General features: G+C 36.7%; 1 protein-coding gene across 1 annotated transcript; it reads left to right on the forward strand.

The window, feature by feature from the left end:
- The first annotated feature begins 2,090 nt into the window (after nucleotides 1–2,090).
- LOC140226744 (uncharacterized) lies at nucleotides 2,091–23,995 on the forward strand. Its single transcript, XM_072307176.1, has 13 exons — nucleotides 2,091–2,292; nucleotides 7,281–7,493; nucleotides 9,684–9,782; nucleotides 10,867–11,007; nucleotides 12,056–12,160; nucleotides 13,641–13,690; nucleotides 15,316–15,399; nucleotides 17,053–17,086; nucleotides 17,528–17,617; nucleotides 19,362–19,413; nucleotides 20,576–20,665; nucleotides 22,270–22,349; nucleotides 23,441–23,995. The coding sequence occupies exons 2-13, from the start codon at nucleotides 7,410–7,412 to the stop codon at nucleotides 23,813–23,815; spliced, it is 1,284 nt and encodes a 427-aa protein (XP_072163277.1). The 5' UTR covers nucleotides 2,091–2,292; nucleotides 7,281–7,409; the 3' UTR covers nucleotides 23,816–23,995.
- The last annotated feature ends 425 nt before the right edge of the window (nucleotides 23,996–24,420 follow it).

Below are 24,420 nucleotides of genomic sequence, written 5' to 3' on the forward strand. Positions count from 1 at the left end.
TTTATTCAGTATGAAACTTATGTGAAATTCGCTTCTGCTGTACAAAGAGCGCCAAACTACGAATACTTGTAATGGATGTAAATGATAATGAATTTGCTTGATCAGTTTGTTACTTTCGCTTCGAAGTGATTTAATTCATTGTACAAATTGAAGAACAGATGAATAAATATATATGATTGGATTCATAATCTCTTTCGTCTCTCGTCTTTTCCTTTCTTAGGCAAAATTAGCATCATTATGATTATGATTTTAATCCTAATAATGCCCTCTATGACGATGATAATGATAACCGTAATGACTAGAGAAATTGCAACAGCTCACATTGTATTTAAATCACGCAAGTCATGTCCACCTTAATATACACCAGGATTGAGTGAATGTAGCAATATCAATCCCACACATCAGTGAATATTTTAGCAAAATTGGACAATCCGTTAAAGAGTTAGGAATCTTTTTACATTTCTACGCAGTCACCGCTGGATGAGAAGACTACTACAGTTTGTGCGGTCACATAGGTAAAACGATACAAAGAAAAGAGAATTCCACAAAATTTACATTTTTGAAAAAAAAAATCGCACTCCCTCGACTTGTTACTGACATAATGTTAAGGATAATGTTATTCCTCCTGCCCTTTGAAATAGGCAAGTTAGGTGCTCTTATATTTTAAGAGCAAAGTGATAATATGTTGAATTTTCTTCATGATTCCCCTTATATTATTTTACACATGTAGCATCACAAGCTGTAATAGTCTTCTCATCCACCGATGGCAGCGCTGAAACTTCAACAAATTGTAACTTTTGAATGGTTTGTCCAATCTTCCACAAACATTCACTGATGTGTTCTATTGATATTGTTGCATTCACTCAATCGATATGTATATTAAGGTGATCTTGTCCTTTAAACTTTCAGGAATTGTTATCAGAAAGCGTGAGAGCACCGTTATAGGGAAAGTGATCATCGAGGGTCTGTGTCTTGAAACACGAGGTCATAGGTCCAAGTCCTGGGTGGTGCCTCATTCTTGGATAGATATTATGACTTGAACTTATTAAGATGATGATACTACTACTACTATACTACTACTACTACTACTTCTAATAATAATAATGATAATAATAATGATAAAAATGATAATAATAATATTAATAGTAATAGTTGTTATTATTATCATTATTACCATTATTATTATAATTATTGTTATCATCATTATTATAATCATTATCATTATCATTATTATCATTATTATTATTAATATTGTTATTATCATTATCATCATTATTATCATCATGCATTTCATCTCCTTTTTCGTCATTCTGATTAATATAATCATCATTGCCATCGTCGTCGTCGTCGTCGATATCAAAGCCTTACGTAATCGTTTTGTTTGCACTATATTTTTTCCCACACGGTGTTGATGTACATCAGGCTATTCCTACTTAAAACACGCAATGCATTTTAATAGAATATTTGCTGCGTGTATGTTTGCTTTGGTTCAACATGGAAGATCTTGGGCAGATCAACCCCTCTCCCACAATAGTTCTGACAAAGATCTGTTTACTGTCAATCACATAATCATGATTGTAGAGCAAGACTCCAACAATGACCCACCTTTAAATCCAGGAATTAACACTCTCAATTAGGAATGAAATCATAAACGAAACGGGAAGAAACGCCTTCAAGCTCATACAACTTTCTCTAGTGATAGCATACATAATGGTTAATATCAACGATAAGCGTTTTTCCCCCTTAGATTGCACAAGATGCACTTCAATCCAGAAATGTAAAAAAAAATAAGCTAAATAGAATTTAACTTACTAGTATTCAACTTTTAAAAAAGGGTTAAAGCGCCCTCTAAGGCAGAGTCTACAGATGATCACATAGTCACATGTCAACAAGCAAAGATCAAATCAAGGAGCTTTGATAAAACGAACTCGAAGGTACACACGCAGCATGTCTCCTTGACTATCCTGAGGAACACACGGCTTTACCACTGAGCCTCTTGCGCAACGCAGTCAACGCAGTCATCTGTTCACCCACCTCCTCACCTCTGGTGTCTATTCATAGGGTGAGTGAGCTAGTTCTAAAGACAACGACATATCGCATTGTGCAGGTGTTACGCGACGATTGTAGCAATCGATAATAGCCGTCTCAAAACAACCCGACTTTGCCAGGCGAGCAAATGTAATCGCAATCTGAGATCGAGCGGGAGATCGTTTCTTTTATGACTTGGCCTTTAGGGTGGAAGTTATGAGGGCACCAAAGCTCGTGGACCCCTTGACGTACTGATGGCAAGAGGTAAGGAACTTCTTTCCTATGTCGTCTTTGGCAATGGATGTTGAACTGTAATTATCTGTGTCAGAGCCTCTTGTAGGTGTCCTATCAGTTTCGAGCAAAATATGACCAAAGGTTATCGTTTTCCACTTCTGACTGTTTGTTTTATTATGACATGTGAGAGATAATAGGCGATCGAACATCTGCATCGGACTGTCAAACCCGACAGACCTTTTTGCACCTGCTGGAAAAGCGTCGTTCGATGTATAATAGCACCCAGCTTGCTAAGAATGCCAGAATACTTAATAGCATATAAATTATTATGCACGCATAGTAGTGCTACAATGATAATGTACTGTATGTGATCCGTATGTTTTCAGTGAATGTCCTAGAATGAAGCTTCAGTGAGTAAACATAACATTTCTTGGTTAGGAATTGCCAGAGAGATTCACTAAAAACCTAGCCCAACATTATGCCCAACCTCACTCCGCTGCCATTACACACGAAGTGTATTCTGCGCAGTATGTCAATAGTCGACCGATCTCAGGTAGAAATGTTTCCTTATTTACCTTCCACTGGTATTTATCTTCCACAAGAGCCTTGCTGTGCAGTGTGAGATTGCGGTCAGTAGTTTAAAGCGAACAAATGAACTTTATAAATCGTTATCTGCTCTATTTCGGGAGGAGGGTAGGCCTGTACGTCTTATAGATAACAGCAGGTCTTGTCCCTAAAGGTGTTACTCAATATGAATCATAAAAACCGTCTCAATATTTTCATGATAGGTTGAACATTAATTTAACTATCTCTTATTAAAACATCAGCATTTGACTAGAATCGTACACCGTATCATACCCGTTCTGTGCGGACACCATAATAAGGGCGGATTGGCCGCCTTGCGTGAGGTAAAGCACAGTACGCCACCAAATACACAACCCGAGATAACTTGTATCAAGCAGTCAAGCGTCGACCAAAACCTGGCGAAGTAAAATGGATGAAGTTTTAGGGATTCATAGAATCCATCCTGTGATCCGATAGCTGATACTCTTCTTTCTTGTCTGAAGCTGATTGTCCTCTTATTTCTATCCTTGAAAACAACTCATCCGATTTTTTAGTCCTGGTGATGAGAATTAAGAAATGTCCATTCCTCTTTTTCGCCTGAAATACAATGTACCTCTTTTTGTTCTCACTTGTAATCTATCTCTTTCTGATACCTTCGGTACCTGTGCCGTGAGTATTTGGTATGCATATTAAGCACGACGGTCTCATTCTCTGGGTTGTTTCTCTCTCTCTCTCTCTCTCTCTCTCTCTCTCCTTATTCTCCTTCTTCTTCTTCTTCTTCTTCTTCTTCTTCTTCTTCTTCTTCTTCTTCTTCTTCTTCTTCTTCTTCTATTTCCACTCTGGTGTTCTAATGAAGACAGATCGTTGCAAACTCGTCAGTGCATTGTGTGTGTGTGTGTGTGTGTGTGTGTGTGTGTGTGTGTGTGTGGGGGGGTGTGTGTGTGGGTGTGTGTGTGTAGAATCTCATGAAAATAGCATGGCTGTATAGCTCGTTATACTCTGCCAATGTTCATTTACCCTCCCCCCCCCAAAAAAAAAAAGAAAAGAAAAAGAGAATCCAACCGTGACTGACTGAGTTGTGTTCACCTTAAACACAGATTTTATGTGAAGTTTGGTGAGTATTACGACTGATATTCCTTATCTAAAACCCATGATAATGATGATGGTTATGATTACACAAATGAAAATAGTGATTAGATTTAACGCTTCTCATGTGCTTTACAAGCATTACATTATCAGTGCAAACAATGTACATCTTATTAAAGGAAACCAAAACCCAAACAGTGAGTGGAAGTAGCAACATTAGTATAACACATCAGTGAAAGTTTGAGGAAAATCGGACAATCAATGCAAAGATTATTAGATTTTAAAGTTTTGATGCTGCAATGACTGGATAAGGAGACTACTAGAGTTCATGACGTTATGTGTGGACAACAATATAAAGAATATATGAAGAAAATTCCATAAAAATTCATTTTCATGAAAATTATACATTCCATCAACTCGATCCTGGCATCCGGATTATGTTAAAGGTAGTACCCCCCCCCCCGCTCTCTGAATTAGTCGAGTGCTCTTTCATTACGCTAGAAAAGTGAGAGCATGTTGAATTTTCTTGTATTGTTGTCCACACATGATGTCATAAACTCAAGGGCCCGAATTCACGAAGGTGGTACAAATGAAACCATGGTTTAAACCATGGACAAAAACCATGTAGCGCCAAGTGTCGCATGGAATATTTCGTTACGAAATCAGTTATTTCATCGATGAAATGATTTTTTTTGTAACGAAATGACAACATTTTATAACTAAATGAACATTTCGTCCACGAAATTATAATTTCGTTAACGAAACTGTCATTTTGTCGACAAAATGACCAATTTCGTAACGAAATATTCCATGCGACACTTGGCGCTCCATGTTTTTTGTCCATGGTTTAAACCATGGTTTCATTTGTACCACCTTCATGAATTCGGGCCAAGTAGTCTCCTTATCGAGTGGTTCCAACACCAAAATAAAATTCATAACTTATGCATCGATTGTCTGATTTTCCTCAAACTTTCACCGATATGTTCTACTAATGTAAGTTGCTGCTTTCACTCAATCCACATTTCTCTTCGGGTTTTTGTTTCCTTTAAGAGACAAGATGTAATGACATACACAAATTGAACTATCATACAGTAATCAAAAGGATTTAAAGTGTTTCCTAATCGAAACTCTCAGGATGTTGTAGATTGCGCGGTCAGGCGGTAGAGCTTGTAGATACAGAGGGAAGTGCGTAGGTGCAAAAAAAAAAAAAAAAAAAAAAAAAAAAACCTAAAAATGGTGAGGACTAGTTGAATGTTGATTAAGTTTTGCTGATTTGACTGAAGATCTCTTCGATATTTATATTAAACAAGGACTTTGGATATATCTAAATTCATATGGCGACAGATTGGTAGCTGATTTAAAACGAACAAGGTGATCGTAAGGCTTGCACGCAGGTTTGTACTGGTAGGATCATGATTTAGGGAAGCGACATTCATTGGGTAATATGTTCTCTTCTTAAAGCTCCGAGTACCATTTCATTGGTGGGACGTTCTGAAATTTCTATGGTAAGCCTTTGCAACATTTCAAGACGGTAGAGAATAGATAACTGAACTGCAGGAGTTCACTTAGGTTTTCTAAAGTAATGACTTGTACATCCAATGTGACTGTGTAGATGGAGGAGCGTCAAGGAGAACGGATGTATACTTTAACCCTATAAAGCCCAAGCTATTTTGACCCCTTCCAGGCCCAAGGGGGGGGGGGGGGGCACATTGTGCTCCCATATAATTTCTTTATTATATGATTTATGACCGTCATATTTGGCACATGGGTAGAGCAACTCGTGCTCTACATGACCCAACATTTGAAATTTCTCAAGGTCACCATGTGGGGCCGCTATTCATTACAATATAAAGAAATATATGAAACCTATGATGTATTGCTTGGAATGGTTACATATATTGGCATCACATTTCATATTTCCAAAATATTGACATTTTGAGTTTGCAGATTGATAATATGACAAACAAATGATATTACAGGCAAATCTTGTGTGAATGTAACACAAAATAAAAAGGTAGTCTTTGAAAAATGCTGTATTTTCGATTATTTCTATTATATCTATTGTTTGATGCCTATGTCGTATAAAAATAAAGGAAATAATAAGAAGACCATTTCAGGGTAGTTCACAATCATAATTACTTCACATTTTGGTCCTTCAGCAAATTACAGCAAAGAAAACCCCCATTTCATCCATTATTATATTGTTAACTGAAATTGGAACAGAAAATTATGCAAAATCTGACTAACATGGTTGTCAGTTTATGGTTGCCATGGCAACGAGCAATATCGAAGATATCTAAATTATATATCGAAATGTTTGCAATAAGATTGTAGGAAAAGTCACCAAATTTGGTTGAAATCGGGTAAAGGGTGTAGGAGTGGCAAACGAAAATATGGTAGGGGGCACAATGTGCCCCCCCCCCCCATAGGGTTAAAGAGATTTAGTCCTGCCCTCATGCGGAACGTCACTCATATTTAGAGGTATTTTAGACGAATAGGAGCTAGAATTGCAAGGGACGCAAAATGCGCACACAAGCGCCTAACCGATGCGAAGTTACACCATTCTTCAGGCAATAAATATCATAACATGCACTGGACTATTGGTATAAACTACATGCTTGTGAAGTGTCCATACAACAAAATGTCAACGAGAGATGTAAGGTACCCTTCCAAAGTTTCTTCTTGGACTTTGACCGTCCTGTCTAAACAAGTTGAGCACTTCTTCGCATGTATAAATAGATCGCGTTGACTGTGTCATTTCAATATTTATTCGTCATTTCAGACACGACATTATCAAATATATTGAGTTTTTACATTAAAATATCTTGACTTCATTCACAAGTGTTGTAAACTTTTGGATACTTTGAGAGATAAAAAGGGCCTTATTTGCTGAGGTTTGATAAATGTGTCATTAGTTTGCCTAAGATTTCTGATCGGTGATAAATGTGTCACCATAAAGAACTAACAGGTTCACCACCACTACAGTGTTAGCCGAAGACAGTGGTACATTTCTTTCAAGATTTGTTTTCTGCTATTGTTTGTCGGAACAAACAAGAGATATAGCAATGTAGTAGACATAGATTTCCCGAATACTTGTAAATTTCATTTTTATTTTCTTAACTATGACATTCGTAAGGTCCAGATAAGTTGAAACATTTTCGCTACAGATTGTGTTATGTCTACTCGTAACGCACGCAATGGCCTCAAATGTACACGTAGGGCACCTTTATTCCAATATGCATTTTTTTTTCTTTTCGCTTTTAATAAGAAAGGCAAAGCAACTTGAGTTATTTTTGAGCACTTTACATGTATAAAGCCTATATAGGCGTTGTATTCATTAGCTATTTAAGGTGAATTATATTTTCAAGTCTTACTTACAGGCAGACTGGACTGACCACGAAGCAGAGGGTATTGCAGACTGTCCAGAGTCATAGGAAATTAGCACGGTCGACCCATGCCACAGAGATAAAGCAAGGAAAGTAGAAAAGAAAAAGAAAATGGAGACTGAGGAGCCAACGAACTCCACATCGTTTGACGTAGATTGCATTCCTTTCAACGTCACAGGCCCTGATGACACAACGGTGCGTACAAGTAGCCAGATACCGGCCGTATACACACTTTCTAGAATCAAGACGTAATAATAATATGATTGTCATACTTGTCATATAAATGTATTTATGCATATATGTTTGTGTGTGCGTGTGTGTGTATAATATAGATATATAATGTAAATATATATATATATATATATATATATATATATATATATATATATATAATTATATATGCACACATATACGGATTATACATATACATAGTATACATATATGCAATATATCCATATATTTGAATTTTCATTTGTCAACAATATCGTTAAGACTTTTGAAATTAGGAACCTCACACCGTGTCAGAGACCAAATGTTATGTATCTATAAAGTAAAAAAAAAAAAAAAATCCTGTGGTATATCATTTTGAAAATAAGGTAGGTCAAATCACAGTTATTATTTCAGTTAAAGGCTTTATTTTTTGTTTTTGTTATGCAGTGTTTGCATGCTTTCGAGATAATGGTTCAAACAAAATATTGAAGTATATCAGGGCCCTGTTTTATGAAGAGTTGAAATTGATTATAAAATTGATTTCAACTGTAAGTCTATGGCAGACTATGTGGTAAGGATATTAAAATCGATTTTATCTTTTGATAAAACGGGGCCCTCATTAGCTTTAGAAGTAAATCATAATTATGTTGAAAGCGGAGAGAGAAATCTCGTGCAGACCTGGGAACAGAATTCTGATGGCATCTGAAATTAATCGGAATGATCTTTACGTTCATAACTGTGCAAGAGAACATATTCCAATTCAAAGGTTATTTCACTTGGATGACCACGTTGTTAAATAATGGCGTTGCGTCTTTTCATCGCAACCTTCTTAGGGTGTCTTTTCTGCTTTCATTTTTTATTCTCCGTCGGGTTCTAGTAGGTCCATAAATCTTTGACCATGTTCACTATATAGCTGCGATTCGCATGAGTTCAAAAGTCCTTTTTTTTCATCAGTTATCTTATTTGCCCATGCATCATGGAATAAAGACGACAGCGCTGTCAATTCTTTCACTTTACACACACACACACACACACACACACACACACACACACACACACACACATACACATATAATTGGATACAAAATAGAGAGAGGAAGACAGAGAGAGATTTATCTTTTTATTATTATTTTCATTCATTTATCTATTAGTATGTTTGTAGTATGTATGTATGATGTCTGATTATAACGTTACATAAGTATGATGACATTTGGACAGATTTGATCAATTCTTCTCATCCACATTTTCCAGTGATTTCCATAAAGGAAACAAACATTCAACTCGACACATTATCAGGAAGGGAATTCATAAGACCAAGGTGTACTAAATGACAGCAAGTCTCTGTTGACAAGATCATGCTGTATCACTAGGGAGCTTTAGATTTTGACGCGCGGACGTTTGAGACGATGCTTGCGCTGGACGTTCTCCTCTCCCCTGCGTCGTGCTGAAAAGTAGCTTTTGATTACGCTGATAGACGCAACTAGTTCGGTGGACGCAACGTACAAAAATAAAATGGCGCCCCCATATGATCGGTGCATGAAGTAGCTCTCTACGTTGCAAACTGTGCGGACGTAAAAATAGCCCAGTACGCGTAGTGAAAAACTCAGGCGACGCAAGCTAAAAATAGATCGACTTGACGCGCGCTTCTGCGCATCCTCTGAACGTCAGAGACTCCAACTCTCCCGTTTTCGACGGGAGATCTCCCGCCGAAAACCCATTTTTGCAAAAATCTCCCGTTCTCCCGCTTGAGATTTAATTTCTCCCGCCCTGGCTCTGTGTCTCCCGTTGGAAAGGATTTCTTACTTATTGCTATCGTATGTTGAAAAAAAAAAGCCTTAGATAGCACCAGAGAACACTTAGAACCCTAGGAACTTCGCACACATCAACTTGGAGTCTCCCGTTTGCTAGGGGTTTCAGGCGGGAGAATCTCCAGATCAGAAGGTGCTTGGGGTTGGAGTCTCTGGAACGTCTCCGTCGCGAAAATCTAAAGCTCCCTAATGGCACAGGATACGACGCTAAAATGTGGGCATGGATGTTAAAATTCAATTCGATTTAAGTTCAATTAATTTATTTACGCTACAAAACAAATCTACAAAGTAAATGACATAATAATACAATGACATAATGACGTAATTTAGCGCCGTACACCTTTATTCTCACACCGTACTGCTACAGGTTTTTGCCATCAGTGTTGCCTTCGGCGTAATTGGCCTCGTGGGTTCCTTTGCTATCATTCTGCACGCCATTTCACGACAGCTATGCTACACGGCAGAGGTATGTATTCCGCATTTCGATATATAGTATCAGGGCAATTAACCCCCGAGGGCAATAACTTAAATACCCCCTGCTAATTACTGATTGGTGATAATGTTAAAGTAAAGATTAGGGTTATTGTTAGGTTTAGGGTTCGGAGTTTGGGTTAGGATTAGGTTCATGATTAAGATTAGGATTAGGGGAAGGGGAAGGGGAAGGGGTAATTGCCCGAGGGGTAATATTCGCCCTAGACCCGTATATGATATGACTTGCCAATAGAGATGTCTAGAGGAGCCTATTACTGACATGCCCTCTGGCATCGGGTTACCGAGAGATGCCGACAGGTGTTCGTACAGAACCGAGGTGTACCGACAAAGTAATCAGAATCGCGCGATGAAGTAAACAAAAACAATATGATAGTGTTGTTGTTGTTATCATATATATGCTGTATTCTAATTCAATGTCCTTTCTGGATTAATGTGCTTAGAAACGTCAGTATCAAGCGCTGTGTAAGTGTTATCTATTGTTATTATTCTTTATAACTATAAAAAATACGGTCTACCTTATAATCTTACACGAAAAAATCCCGAAATGGGTAAGGTCAGTACGTTAAAGACTTGCTTTATTTGTATTAAAACTCTCTTTGTAATAAATAGATTAGTAACATAATGGGGGAAAATTATTTAAAGTGTGTATAGAGTCTTTGTCCTTGCTTGCGTTCTTGTTGTTTGTTTGTTTGTTTCAGGAGATAGGGCAAGGAGATGGTAACAACTATGCATGCCTAATAAACGTTATTTGAAGTCATCATAACAAACGTATTGAAAGTATTGTCACCTTGTATATTGTACAGAATCTAAATATTACAAAGAAAAAGAGTTAATTGAAAATAGAATAAAATTTGAACAAAATAATTGTTTGGGAAGTAAAGGCATGATACCACGTGGAACACGAGAATGGATAAATTATTTCATCAAACTATGTTTCGCTTTGACCAATTAATGTGTTGGATGAATGTAAAAAGAAAAGAACAACACACACAAAAACAAAAACAAAGGTGAAATAGACTTTGAGCTGAGCAAACGACTTATCTCTTTGTTATTTCCAGGTTCGTCCGGTGTTCCACATGGCTTTCGCCAGCGCCGGGTACTGCGCATGTCTGATCACTACAGTGATGATATATATCTTTGACTGGCCAATCAAAGATAGGATACTCCCAGCCATTATTATCCTGGTTACCCTACAAGAGGTAATCATTAAATACATGTTAATTAGGCCTTGATCTAAACTTAAAAACGTAGGAGACCTCAACTCAGAATTACAAATATTACAACAACAACAACAAAACAGTTTTTAAAAATGATAAAAAAGCGACAAACTGAATCCAAACTTTGGTGCGAAAATTCTATGTCCACTCCAAATCTACTCTCGACTGCGAATAATTTTAAGTACAGTAATGAGGATTTGTCATCATTCTCCATAACCATCATTACAGTGTATCACCGTCATTCATATTAGAGTAGTAGCAGTGCTATATAGATAATCATTATTGTAATGATTATCATTAGAAATAGTAGTAGTGGTGGTAGTAGTAGTAGTTGTCGTATGGTAGTGTTAGTAGTAGATTAGTAAGTATTGGTAGTAGTAGAAGTAGTTGTAGTCGTAGTAGTATGGTATTGGTATAGAAGAGTAGTAAGTATCAGTATAGTAGTAGGAGGAGGAGGAGGAAGAGTAGCAGCAGTAGTAGTATTTGTTTGGTGCCGTTAAATAAAGAACTTGAACTAATTATTAGTAGTGTTGTTGTAATCATAAAAATACAGTAGAAGAATTGATAGTAAAGAGAATTATAAAAGAATTCGTTAATACAAATGACAATAAAAAAAAAGTAATAATGATAATTTACGTTTTTGCTACGCTTACTTCAGAGTTTCTAAGTGCCTAGCTTACATGCATATACAGTAACATCATAAATTATATCATATAGCATATAATCTGACATTACTAAACATAATTACAATAATTTACTTTACTCAATGTTCTTTAACCAAAATACATTTCACAATATCAAATACTCATTGATGATACTACTAACACCCTGTAAATATGTTTGCTACTGAGCACAACGCCTTTCGTCACCTGTCGCCTGTTGTCGTGACCTATAGGTGATTCCCCATCAACTTTCCCAGGACCAACATACATTAAGACCAATTGTCAGCAAGTTGGGAATAGTCATGACGTCATTCCGGAGCTTCATTCTTCATCATTGAATCAACCTTTTAACTTCATTTACTTTCTAGGTATTCTACCTCGTTATCTTCTTCCTCATGGCTATTTTGACCGTCACTGTGTACCTGCGGCTCAGGGATAGGGTCCAAGTTCTTAACAAAGGGAACACTCTCAGAGTAAGTCGTCATTTTGATGTCTCATTTTGACCCCTTCTCCTCCCCCTCCCCCTCCGGGCTGCAACACTGTGTTGCAATCCTATATGTTTCATAGTTTTCACGTTTTTCACTGTACAAGGGGAATGTTGAAAAGTTATCTTTCTTTCAGCTCATGTACGAATGAATATAAATACATGTAGCTTTGGTTAAGCAAAAGGATCCACGTATGAGTCAAATCTCAACTATACAATCCCTTCTTAGTGAACGGCAACAAAAGGAAAGAGGCACAACCTACTTCCCCATATCCGTATCTATGTTAGTCATGTTTGATAGGTGAATGTTTTGCGATTTTGTTGTTGTTTACTACCCTTATTTTTCGTGTATTAATGCACGTAGGACATTAAAAGCAAATGAGATAAATCAACTGTTAAAAAGGGGGGGGGGGATGCCCCACACCTGGTTTAAGGTGTAACGAGCTTTGTATAGACGCAAACAAAAGAGAAGACTGCGTTTCTGCCGAAGTAAACACTCGCGGAGGCAAATACCTTGGACTTTGAATGACTCATTATGTCGCGAATGATATAAGAACTGTTTGTCTCGAGTATGCTGGGAGTAGAGTTATGATTAAAGCTCTGGGGAGGCTTTTTTAGTCTCCTAAACGCCAACTAACCATGTAACGACACATCTATAAAATTGCCTAACTATTCAAAATTTTGAACCTGATAATCTGTCTTATAATGGACGACAAAGTATTATTTCGAAAGCTTTCTAAAGAGATTTCAAGAGGTGTGATTTTCTTGTAAACATTGAAAGAGCAAGAGACAGTACAATAATTTAACTGTAATACTCTGTCTTTTATACTTTCTTCAACAATTCCCTGCACAGTGAGTGTTTGGCACTGGCACAAATTTTACACGCAAACCTACTTTATGGACAAGAATTTAATGTGACACACATAGAGTTAAAGGTATCATTTTTTATTTGCAAATGAAACAAAAGGCCAGCATTACTGCTTCAAAATAGTTCTAAAATGTGAATCTGGGATAGAAACAACCAATTTAAAAATGTTAATCAGTATAGTTAATGGTAAATATTGTGTGAGCAATAGTTATAATTAACTTGTTTCTAGAATAAGCCTTCAATATAGTTATGGTTTAGTGAGGAAATAGTGATACGTTCCCTATATTTCAGGCTTTATTGCAAAATTTTTATCATTATGGTAGGATGTTTTGTGATACACTGACCTGCACTTATGCATCATATGTGATAACTCGAACATTTTTTAATTACTGCTACAAATGGTAAACATGGTAAACAGTATCTTTAGCTGGTCATGTGACCTGGGACAAGAGTCTCCGATAGACCTATTCCATTCCTTCAACTTGAACCTCAACTTCCACTGATACAGTGATCTCATAATAATGTCGACTATTCAATACTAAACGCCTTGAAGTAAAACCAGCTAAATATTATCTGTATTTCTTCACATCTCTGTTTACAGGATCAGACTGAAGTACAGAGACTAACGCGATGCGCCTACATTGTATCATGGTGAGATCATTCATCTTAGTCTTGATTTTCAGGTTTGTTTCTGGAAAGGCTTTGAGCTTTAGTCATGATTGGGTTAATTGTCTAGTTTTCTGAGACGCTCATCCTGATGTTATGTTTGTGTTTAGATTGAGTTGGATAAAAATAGTCGAATGCCTAGAAACCCACATTGAAGTGAACTTTGTACTACAAAGATTTGTACTCAAAGATTTGTATACACATCAAGCTAAGGCGTGCATGCAACCCGTGTCTATATTGAGCCAAAGGGCCGTTTCATCTGCTCACATTGATAATTTGCACATATAGTCCAGTTTAACACGAGATGGCTGCACTCTCAGCGAGAAGTGAACTGTAATGGTCTCATTGAAATATCGTGATTGCCAATTCAATGCAACTGGCTACACGAGTGTTTCAACGAAGTGCGGGTCTTTATCATATGAACATTTTTTTTTAAGTTGTATTGATAGTGGGAGGAGAAGACTGTAGGTTTTGAATATGTTACTTTTATGGAACAATCTAGGATCAAAGGTAAAATTTGGCTGGTCATTCTAGGCTCCTAATGTGTCCGGTGGTATTGTGCCACACCCCCTCCTTTATTTGGGCCCCTATCCCATGATAACGGCCCTTAAATCCAAAACTGAAAATGTCTGAGATGATCTATCTATCTTATAATACGACATAAATAAATGCATTCGGGTTGGTTGGGGAGTTACATTTACTTTGAACGCCAACTATCACTTTGAATTTAACTTCGTGATATTGGTTTCGTCATCTCAATATGATCATCATCAGTTCTTTTACCTTCCAGCATTCTAGTATATTAAATGGACTTTGTACATCATAAGTTTTCATTCATTCATTCATCCATGCATTCATTCATTTTTCCATTTCAACAGAATTCTTCGATGTCTTTTTTGCAAAAGTTGAATGCATAATTATATTACATAACAATGTTTACCAAACAAAAATTATAAGTATGCACTGTGGCAAAGTGGATAAGACCCCCGACTCCCAATCGGAGGACCCGAATTCGAATCCCGCCCAGTGCTTACGTCCTTGGACAAGATGTATTTACCCACTGTATCCCTCTCGACTCAGGTGTGTAAATGGGTACCTGACAACGCTAGGGTAATAATGATAGTAGGGCCCTCTGGTAGAACAGTGGCAACACTGAAGAGGCTACCCTGGGTGAATAAGACCTTATCATTATTATCAAAAATATTTATTAAGTGTATGTACACATGAATTTAGTTCGCAGTATGGTTATTCAGAAACACAATTATTTTCATCATCATATTCTTCTTCATTGTCATCATTATCATTAATATTGTACAGTAACCATGGTAACCATGGTAGATGTGGGTGGCGTAAGTACACGATAATGATTGTTGATCTTATCGTTGTCTGTCTGGTGTATGGTGTTTATGCATCATCGTAATTCTGTTTTCTGAATCATATTATTGAAAATAACCGGTTAGGGCACTGCTTTGAATCCGTGTATCATCTGTTCTCCTGATGTCTTATTTCAATTATTTAGCAGACTAGTGTCCCGATGGCCGTTTAACAAGGGACGATTTTTAAAGAAGTTATTGATTGGTTCCTATCTATTTTCTCCTTTTTTCTGACAGGACCGTTCCACCTTTAGCGCTTCTTCCCCTTTCATTGTACGTCATTTTCGAAGATAGAAAGGTCAAGATTGCTTTATGTCCTATGTAAGTATATGGATATCATTATGATGAAAGTGATCTTTATTTTAAGATAAATAGTAGTAAATATTACATCGATAATGCAATGTCGTTCCGGGGTCCTAGAAACTTAACATTAATCTCCATGCGCAGTTTCATATACCGCAAGTGAGCATTGAATGTGACAGTATAGGGCGTTAACCCTAACTTACCTGGGGGGGGGGGGGGGCATAATCCCCCCCTCGATGAATTCCGCGACCATTCCGGCGCACAAAAATTTTTGACCGCTCCGTTCGCTGACTTTTTAATTTCAAGTCTCGCGCAACTTTTGAGACCAAATTTGTCGCGCCCGGGCATACCGTTCCGAAGCCACGCCCCTTCAAAAAACTTTCGTCAACCTCAAAATTGCTCAAAAATGTGATTTTGTGTACAAAGTCAGTACAAATTGTGTTTTTTCAATTAATTCATATAAAGATTCATATTTTTAATTCTAATGGCTGAAATCAATTTATTTTAGTATAATTATGCTTCAAAAAATGTGTGTGACAAATTCTGCTGAAAAAACAACAAAAACAAAAGTTCGAAAAACAAAGAAATACATAAAGAATTGATAAAACAATAAAAAACATAAGAAATTAATTTTGATACTGAAATTTTTATATAGGAATATTTACACCAAAAATCAGCATTCCATAAGCTTTTATAAGCCAATTACAGACGAAAATGAGTTTTTTGCATATATTTGCATAATTAATTGATTTAAAATTATGCATTTTTTTTTTTTATTTAACTAAACAGTCTTGTAGATAACATCCGGCTTTATGTTCATGCAAAATTTTGCGGCGATCGCGCGATCAACGGCCGAGGTCTGAGGGGGGGGGGGGGGGGGGGTAATGGCCCCCCTCCCCAGGAATTCAAGCTCGCTAAATAGCCCAGGTAAGTTAGGGTTAAGTGAGAAAAAAAAAAAAAACCAAACAAACAAAAAAAAAAGATGCACAACGCTTTGAAAACTTTTCATTTACACACCTAGGGAGAAGGAGATCATTTAGCTTAAGGCATTGCAAGGGGCCACTGTAGCATTGATGATGACTGAAAGTATACAATTATGTTTGCCCACACTAGTATGTTTGTTGATGCTGTATAATGCATATTATACACACATACAGCGTAAATACGTACATGATAATACAAACATTGTATATATCTATATATTTGTGTTATTATAAGAAGAATGAGTCTCAAATACGCCATCTGTAGATCCAACAAGAAGGTTTTTATTTACAAAATTTTCAACCCGCCTCGGGCCTTCGTCAGTGTAGCGTATACTAGGACAATGATAAGTTTTTGCAAAAACCTTCTTGTTGGATCTACAGATGGCGTATTTGAGACTCATTCTTCTTATAATTATAACATTCGAAGTCCAACACGTGGAAAAATCCAAGAAATACATTTATTTATATTCATATACGTTTATCATTAAGTTGACATGTAGATATGATTCAGCTTTGATATGCCAATCATATAAATAGTAATACACCATGAAAAATACAATGAATTACCATCGAAACTCTGTATGATCATGATTATTGTAGTTGTTTAAGCATTGTTTATACTCTCTCTCTCTATCTGTACATCTATCCGTCAATCTTTGTCTATGCTTCTTTATGCGTTGCTTTTCAGTTGTCCGTCCATCACATTTTATCCAGATAACAAGGTAAAACGGCCATCTTGATCGAGATAATATATGCGTCTTTTAGAGTGTATTTATTTTCATGTTCGTATAATAATATACACCCTCCTATCTTCGCTGTTACATAGTCTCTAACTGCGTGGAAGTAATGAGAAATGATGATCATTGAGAAGTAGAATAAATCAGTCACATCAAGTATGTTTAGCATTAATGACACCTCAAGCTTAACCCTATACGAGCATTGAATGTTAAACATTGCTGATTTGAGGTAAATCAAAATCTTGTATAATTAAATGAAAAGCTAATGGAATTTATAACACAGATGGTCAACTTTCATGCTAACTTGCTCACTTTTCAGAAGAAACTGCGAAATGTGTGTATCGATATTATGTATATTTACTTAGAAACTTGGCGATTGACCAAATGTTTTGCTAATGGTCTTGTTTTACTTGAACTGAATTGCAGAACTCAACATTTTATGGCAAGAATTTGGCACAGAATTTTGGCTTCGTCGTAGCTATCGCAACGTATTTCATCACAGGAACACTCATAGTGGTAAGTTTAGCCAAGAGTCTTCCCGTTCTTCGGTCTTTGTAGGTAGTGGATTGGTTGATCTTGACTAGTATCCGAAAACACACTTGCCCAACCTGTAAGTTAAATTATAATTTGTTAGACGGGGTTGCTATGAAAGCAATGGATGATTGTAAACAAGCAGCCACCAGCGGAAAACCGATGAACTTGAATTTTTAAGTCCTTTCCGAAGGACATAATGTGTATTATCTATATGAGGGAACAATCTTTGCAGCAGGCACCGACTCGAACGAGGGACCTGACAATTAAATGCATAATTTGTCATATGTAAATGAAACACAAACCCAGCATTAGTGCCTCAAAATAGTCCTAAAATGTGACTTTTATATCTAGTGCTGAAAGGTGATTTGATATCAGGTTAGTAGAATGTCTGTTTGTTTGTTTTTTTAAGGATATGAACTGTTAGCAGTTGCATTTTTGTTTTTTAAAACTTAATTTTGATATATAATTATGGTACTATACATCTGCTGATTTAACGGGTTTTTTTTATTCGTTATGCTGCTTGTAGAAATTTATTCTGCTCTAGCTATAGTACATGTATAATATATTGTCTATTTTTGAATGTCTGCATCTATATGTATGTTTACAGCAATATCACCACATGTGTATCCAGTTTTAACCTTGTGTAAATGTAATGTTTAATTATAGGACTGTAAGGAATATGATATTGGTATGACTGAATAATTTAATAGGTTTTTTTAACTTTTTGATTTTTTCTTTAAATGTGAATGTTCTGTAATCATGCATGTACTTTTATTCTGTACGCATGACACTATTAGTCTGCGGACTTACTGTTATGCCTCTTGATTTGAAATAAAACCGAATTGAATTGAATTGAATTAGGGATAAAAACAACCAATGTAAACATTTGAATCAGTATAATTGATGTTAAGTGTTGTTTAATATACAAAATGTGAAAATAGTTGTATAAAATTGTTTTCAGACTAAACCGTCCACATGCAGTTATGGTTTATTGAGAAAAATAGTGATATCTCCTTATATTTTAAGCTTTATTGCGAAAAATCTATGTGGTAGGATGTTTTTTGATACATACAATTGACCTACACATATGCATCAAATATGATTTCTTGAACATGTTTTTTTTTTTTTTTAAATCACTCTTCCCAAAGGTAAAGAGAACCTTAAATAGTCCGCAATCTACACTGAAGCTGAATTTGGCACATGAGAGTAAAATGTTTTGTCTGAGCGCTTGTTTTGTTTTGTTTGTTCATTTTCCATCTGAGAAGATGGCTGGATAGCCCATTTGTCTTCCATGGGGTCCAGTTGGATGTGAGGTGGGACCACTTCACCGGGTTAAACACCCTGCTCTTTGCTATCAATGAATGAAGCGGGATCTTTTACGTGCATGAGTTGTTACTCTCTCATACACGGGACCTCCATTTTATGTCCTATCCTATCCGAGGGACAGAGTGTTTTGCCTCTTGCTAGAGGGGACGATATGCTTACACACAACATTGCTCAGTCCAGACTCGGGTTCGAACCCGGGCCGCGTGATCGTGAGGCAGACGCGCTACCGACTGAGCCAACTCACCGCCCTTGTAATGATTTCTCCTTGACGATTTTTTTTTTTTTTTTTTGTTAGCAGACTTCCTGTGTTGAGTCAATCAATTTCACCTTCCAACCATGAATTGCTATTACTTCTCGTCTCACATTGTGTTGCGAATTATTTTTGTCCGTTTGATTTCAGATATTCTTTATTCTGTGTCTACGCTTGTGCAGAAAATTATTACCAAGACAAGGTAAATAATGCTCAAGTTATATTTCTCACGAATTTGAACTTATTTGAGCAAGACATAGAGTGATTTTATGTTTAACTTCGAACGCTATAACTTTCCTCTCCCCGGTTACAGATGAATAGTTGCTCTTGTTTATTTTTATTTTTTTTAAACTAGAAGCCCTCGGAGTCCTCTTTGATAATCTACTTTAAAAAAAAAATGGCAGTGTTTTCAGACCGAAAGACCTATTAATTTCGTTATGACATGCATGCAAAGTAGAATTACATTCCTTCCAAACGTTAATTGAAGAAAAATGATGAGCTACTTCAAGTTCAAGCATTCCTTCTTTAAAGGGAAAATCCAGTCCAAAATTAAGTTAGTCTGATAAAAAAGAGTAAAATATTACGATTTCAACGGTAAAAGTTTGATCAAATTCGGATGAAAAATAAAGAAGTTATGACATTTTGAAGTTTTGCTAATTTCTGCAAATTTCTGCAAAACAGTTCTTGCACAGTAGATATGAATATGCAAATGAGTGAGCTAACCGTGTCATATTAAACCTCACAATTTTCCATTGATTATGTACAAAAATGACGAAAATTCAGTGTTTCTGTCATTGAAATCTGAAAACATGATGTTATTCCTGAATGAATAACTTGACAATAGTGAACAGTTGTATATACATGATTTGAGCCTCGAGCATATTTGTGTTTGAATGAAAAACTGGAAATTTTATAATTATACGTACAAACTATATGGCAAGTTGTGAAGGTGTGACATGCTCACTTTGCCATTTGCCTATTCATATTGACTGTTCGAGAACTGTTTCCTGAAAAAAAAAAAAATAGCGAATCTTCAAAATGGCCTAACTTCCTTATTTTTCACCCGACTTTGATCAAACTTTTACCGTTGAACTCGAAATATTTTACTATTTCTTATCAGACTAACTTGTATTTGGACTGGATTTCCCCTTTAATGAGAAATGATATGATATGATATGATATGATATGATATGATATACGAGTTCCACTATTTACACATACACAGGCCTTCTTTAATCACGCCTCCAAGATCCGTTCAACGATTAAAAAGAACGTTTAAACAAGATGTAAAATAACTTTTGACAAAAATAATGTATAAAATCTATAGATGTTTAACTCATGATTTGCCGTCTTTTTTAAAACAGACTTAGTGCAAAAGATCAAGTTGGCAATCAAGTCATTGAGGACGCGGCTTTCACTCTACCTATCAATTTTTTTCTTCTGCTGGGCACCGAGTAAGTCCTGTATTACTGACCACGGAATGTGACGTCACATGACGTCAGACGTTAAAGTATTAAGAGCGTCTTGGTGTGTGTGTATCATAATGTCAAAGGGAATTATATAAGGGATGTGATGTCTTGGTGTGTGTGTATGATAATTTCAAAGGGAATTATATAAGGGATGTGACCGCATGTCAGAAGGACAGTATCATTGTTGGTAGATTATGTGTATCATGTCGTACAGTAAAGGAGAATCGTCAGAAAGATATGGAATCATTATTTCATGACTTGCCAACTTATCTACACAGTAGGTTTGTCTGTATAGACTCACTTCGTGGTCGCAGTGCAAAAACATTACCAGATATTGAACGTCCTCTGCTGAGAAAGAATGGGATATCGTGGAGTCCACAAGAACTAAATAACGCTTAGGATTATCATCACTGTTATTTTGATAGTAGTTTAGCTCTGGTAGCAGAATAGCAATAGTTTACAGCAAGCAAGCTCATTTGTTTGTATAGCGACAAAGTAAGTTAATCTTCTGTAGCTTTCCGTCTGGTGCGTCTTCCGGACAGCTATGACAAGCTAGTATAGTAACTGTTCATTTATAGCGTGAGAGTAAGGTTATATAGTACATTTAAAGACAAGTGGCAAATCTGGTTATTATATTGATAACATAAATATATACCATTGAAAGCTGCGAAATTGCATGACGATAATATTTCTAATGATATATCAATTATTTTCATATGTATACATTAGTAAGGACTCTGCCACATATACTCGGTGTTCGTATCAATTCGAGTGGGGTAAATTCATAAACTCTATCTTCTACGCCATAGCACTCTACTTTATTCAGTTCAGTTCAGTTCAGTTCAGTTTTTATTTCTGCATTTCAAAATCAATACAAATCAACAAATCAACAAAATACTTACATAGTCATTTACACAGCTAATATTCGTAACGTTTGGATCTTACATACATTTTCTTTTTTTCAAGAACGAATATCATATATGAAAGGAAGCAATAGGAAATGATAAAAATGAAATGCAGGGGACCATCATCATAAGCTAAGCTTGACGAGGAAGATGGCCCCAGGTAAAGAGATACATAAAGAAAATCTTGCCACTCACTGAGTGGGGGGTAATTGTGCGAAGGGCACAATAAAGAGATACATAAAGAAAATCTTGCCACTCACTGAGTGGGAAGTAATTGTGCGAAGGACGTGCGGTGCAGTGCGGTGTGCATTGTGTTGGGATGAATCTTGGTTTGTACGTTGAGTGTTATTTTGTGTATCAGTGTGATGAGGTGAATGTTACTTCAGTTATGGCCGTGAACTCATTGTTTAGGGTGTTGGTTGACCAGGTGGTATGAATATTTATGTGTCAGAAGTATACTGGATTATGAGGGTGTTTTATAGTTCTCGTTTGAAAATGTTCAACGACGTACATTGTTTTAAATTAGAGGGTAAAGAATTCCAAATATCTGGTCCATCATGTTTTAATGATTTTGAGCTAAAATGATTCTGGGGTTTTCGAGATGGTAATCGGACGACTGATTTACCTAACTAACCTGTCTTCTTTTTCATTGTCTATTTTGGAAACGTATCACCTGTTGAACAGCCATCACCATAGCGGTACTAGGCCTGTGCTACTCCTGCAATGAAGACCCACCGAACCTGATCGTGCTTTTCTATGTATGGGTACGTAGCGTTGATATGATATCCTATGTGACGACAACCCTGCTGGAAAGAACACAGTGTCTCACATTGTGTTCACGGTGTGTTCACATAGTCGACTACGTGGTCAACTCTCAAATTAAACAGTCCACACCGTGGTATGGTTTTTCATTTTGTAAGATTTGTAAGATTTTATTGACTCTATCGACCCCCTCTCGGGGTATGAGAGTACAAACATATTTACAATATATGAATACAAAAATATAAGTGATAATGTACATGTACATGTGAAAATAACAGATATCAATAAATATGTTTACAAAACAAGGCGTAAAGGACGTTTAACTACTCTACCACTACGTGTACAAACATTCACATCTACTTTACTTTCTACAAAACTACTGTCTTTCTTCTTTGGTATTGAAGAGAACTGAAACATAATAATTCTGACAAATTTGGCTAGTTTTTTTGAAATGGCAAGCATTAGTTGAATTGAATAATTTGGCCATATGCAATGCACTTGGTCTACTGGCTGTCAAGCTACTTGGTAAATACAATAGTCTCTCTTTGTTGAAAAAGGGACAAACAAAAATATGATGAAATTCATTCCCTATATCGTCGGATGATAGATAGTTCACGTCGTATTTTACTGTAGTATTTTTTAGTAGTTTACATAGTATATATAGTATAGTATAGTTCAAACAGTGAATTCTCATTGTTTAAATGCTCGATTTCAAGTGTGAAGAAATTTCACACTGTGAGACATATGTTATTTCCAGCAGGGAATGAAGACTTGTAATTTAGGGCACACTTACATGCACCCACACCATAATGCTCCGAGAAACGTCGAACGCTTTTTAGAAAGCACATCGGCAAATTCATCATCCACGCTCTCATCATTAGATTGTTTGTGTGTTCACCTATGATATCATGGCTGAGTGAATGAAAGATATATTTTGATCTATTCTTTTACATGTGAAAAGGGCACCAACTCCCTGTGCTCACTTAAAAGAGAGAGTAAATGTACCATCAAGACAAGTATCCTTCAAATGTGTCAGTTACGCACAACTCCTAATCAGTTTGATGTGATTTTTGTACCACGACTGTTCAACCAGGCCGTAACCGCCCCCAACCAAGGGACCCTCCTCGCACTCGTGTACTTCTGGAGCATGTACCTCCAGATGGACGGATTGCAGCCTGGATTGCAACGGAGACCCTTCGGCTCCAGGATCTATCGCTTCTATGGGACCGGAGAGCAGCGATCACGTTGGCCCAAGTTTCGTTCGCCATCGCCAAGTATCAGTGAGAACAGCCAGTCACAGACGACGACGGAACCAAACTCCAACGAGGTTTCATCCACGTTTAAAGTACCACAACCCTCGATGTCACCGATAACGACGTCGACCACAGGAAGCAAGAAAAAACCAAGAACCCCCAGCTTTTTGGCATTGTTGGACAACCAAGACAAGAATGACGGAAATGATGATTGAGCTAACTTGTAACTCCAGTCTCTGTTTGTCATCGCCGTGTTCCATCATACCTGACAATGTGCGTGTGTTGCACAGAAGGGAGGGCTATATAACGCTTACAGCAACAGACTATAGTGATAATGTGTGTAAATACGGCTACAGGTTGGCACATTTGGTGTCAGACGCCACTCGGCATTTGTTCGCGAAGCTTGGTGTTTCGTATTTGCCCATATAGCATGTGCGTAATGAACTAGAAGAAGACAGTTTCTACGAGCATGGCTGGGATTTATCATGCTGTGTCCTCTCTTTGCACGATGCTTTGCATTACCGACTCGAAGTGGTCTTGGTATATCCTGAAAACGGACAAATCATTTCACAATTGTATGTGAATTACTAAAGTAATCGATGATAGGTTTGTTTGCAAATTTATGTCGATTTTGCCTACCAAAGAGTAATCCAGATACAATCAATGCTGTGTAATATACTTCAATAGATGCAAACTAGATAGATCACGCATATGTCATCAGGAATGAGCAGATAATATTGTAATGACTTAGGCGTTGAGGAATGAATGTCTTCTATGGCAAAGCCTTCTCCAGTCAATCCTATTCGTGACTCGAAATTTT

Source organism: Diadema setosum, chromosome 4 (genome assembly GCF_964275005.1).
Source record: "Diadema setosum chromosome 4, eeDiaSeto1, whole genome shotgun sequence".
Classification (NCBI taxonomy): Eukaryota; Metazoa; Echinodermata; class Echinoidea; order Diadematoida; family Diadematidae; genus Diadema; species Diadema setosum.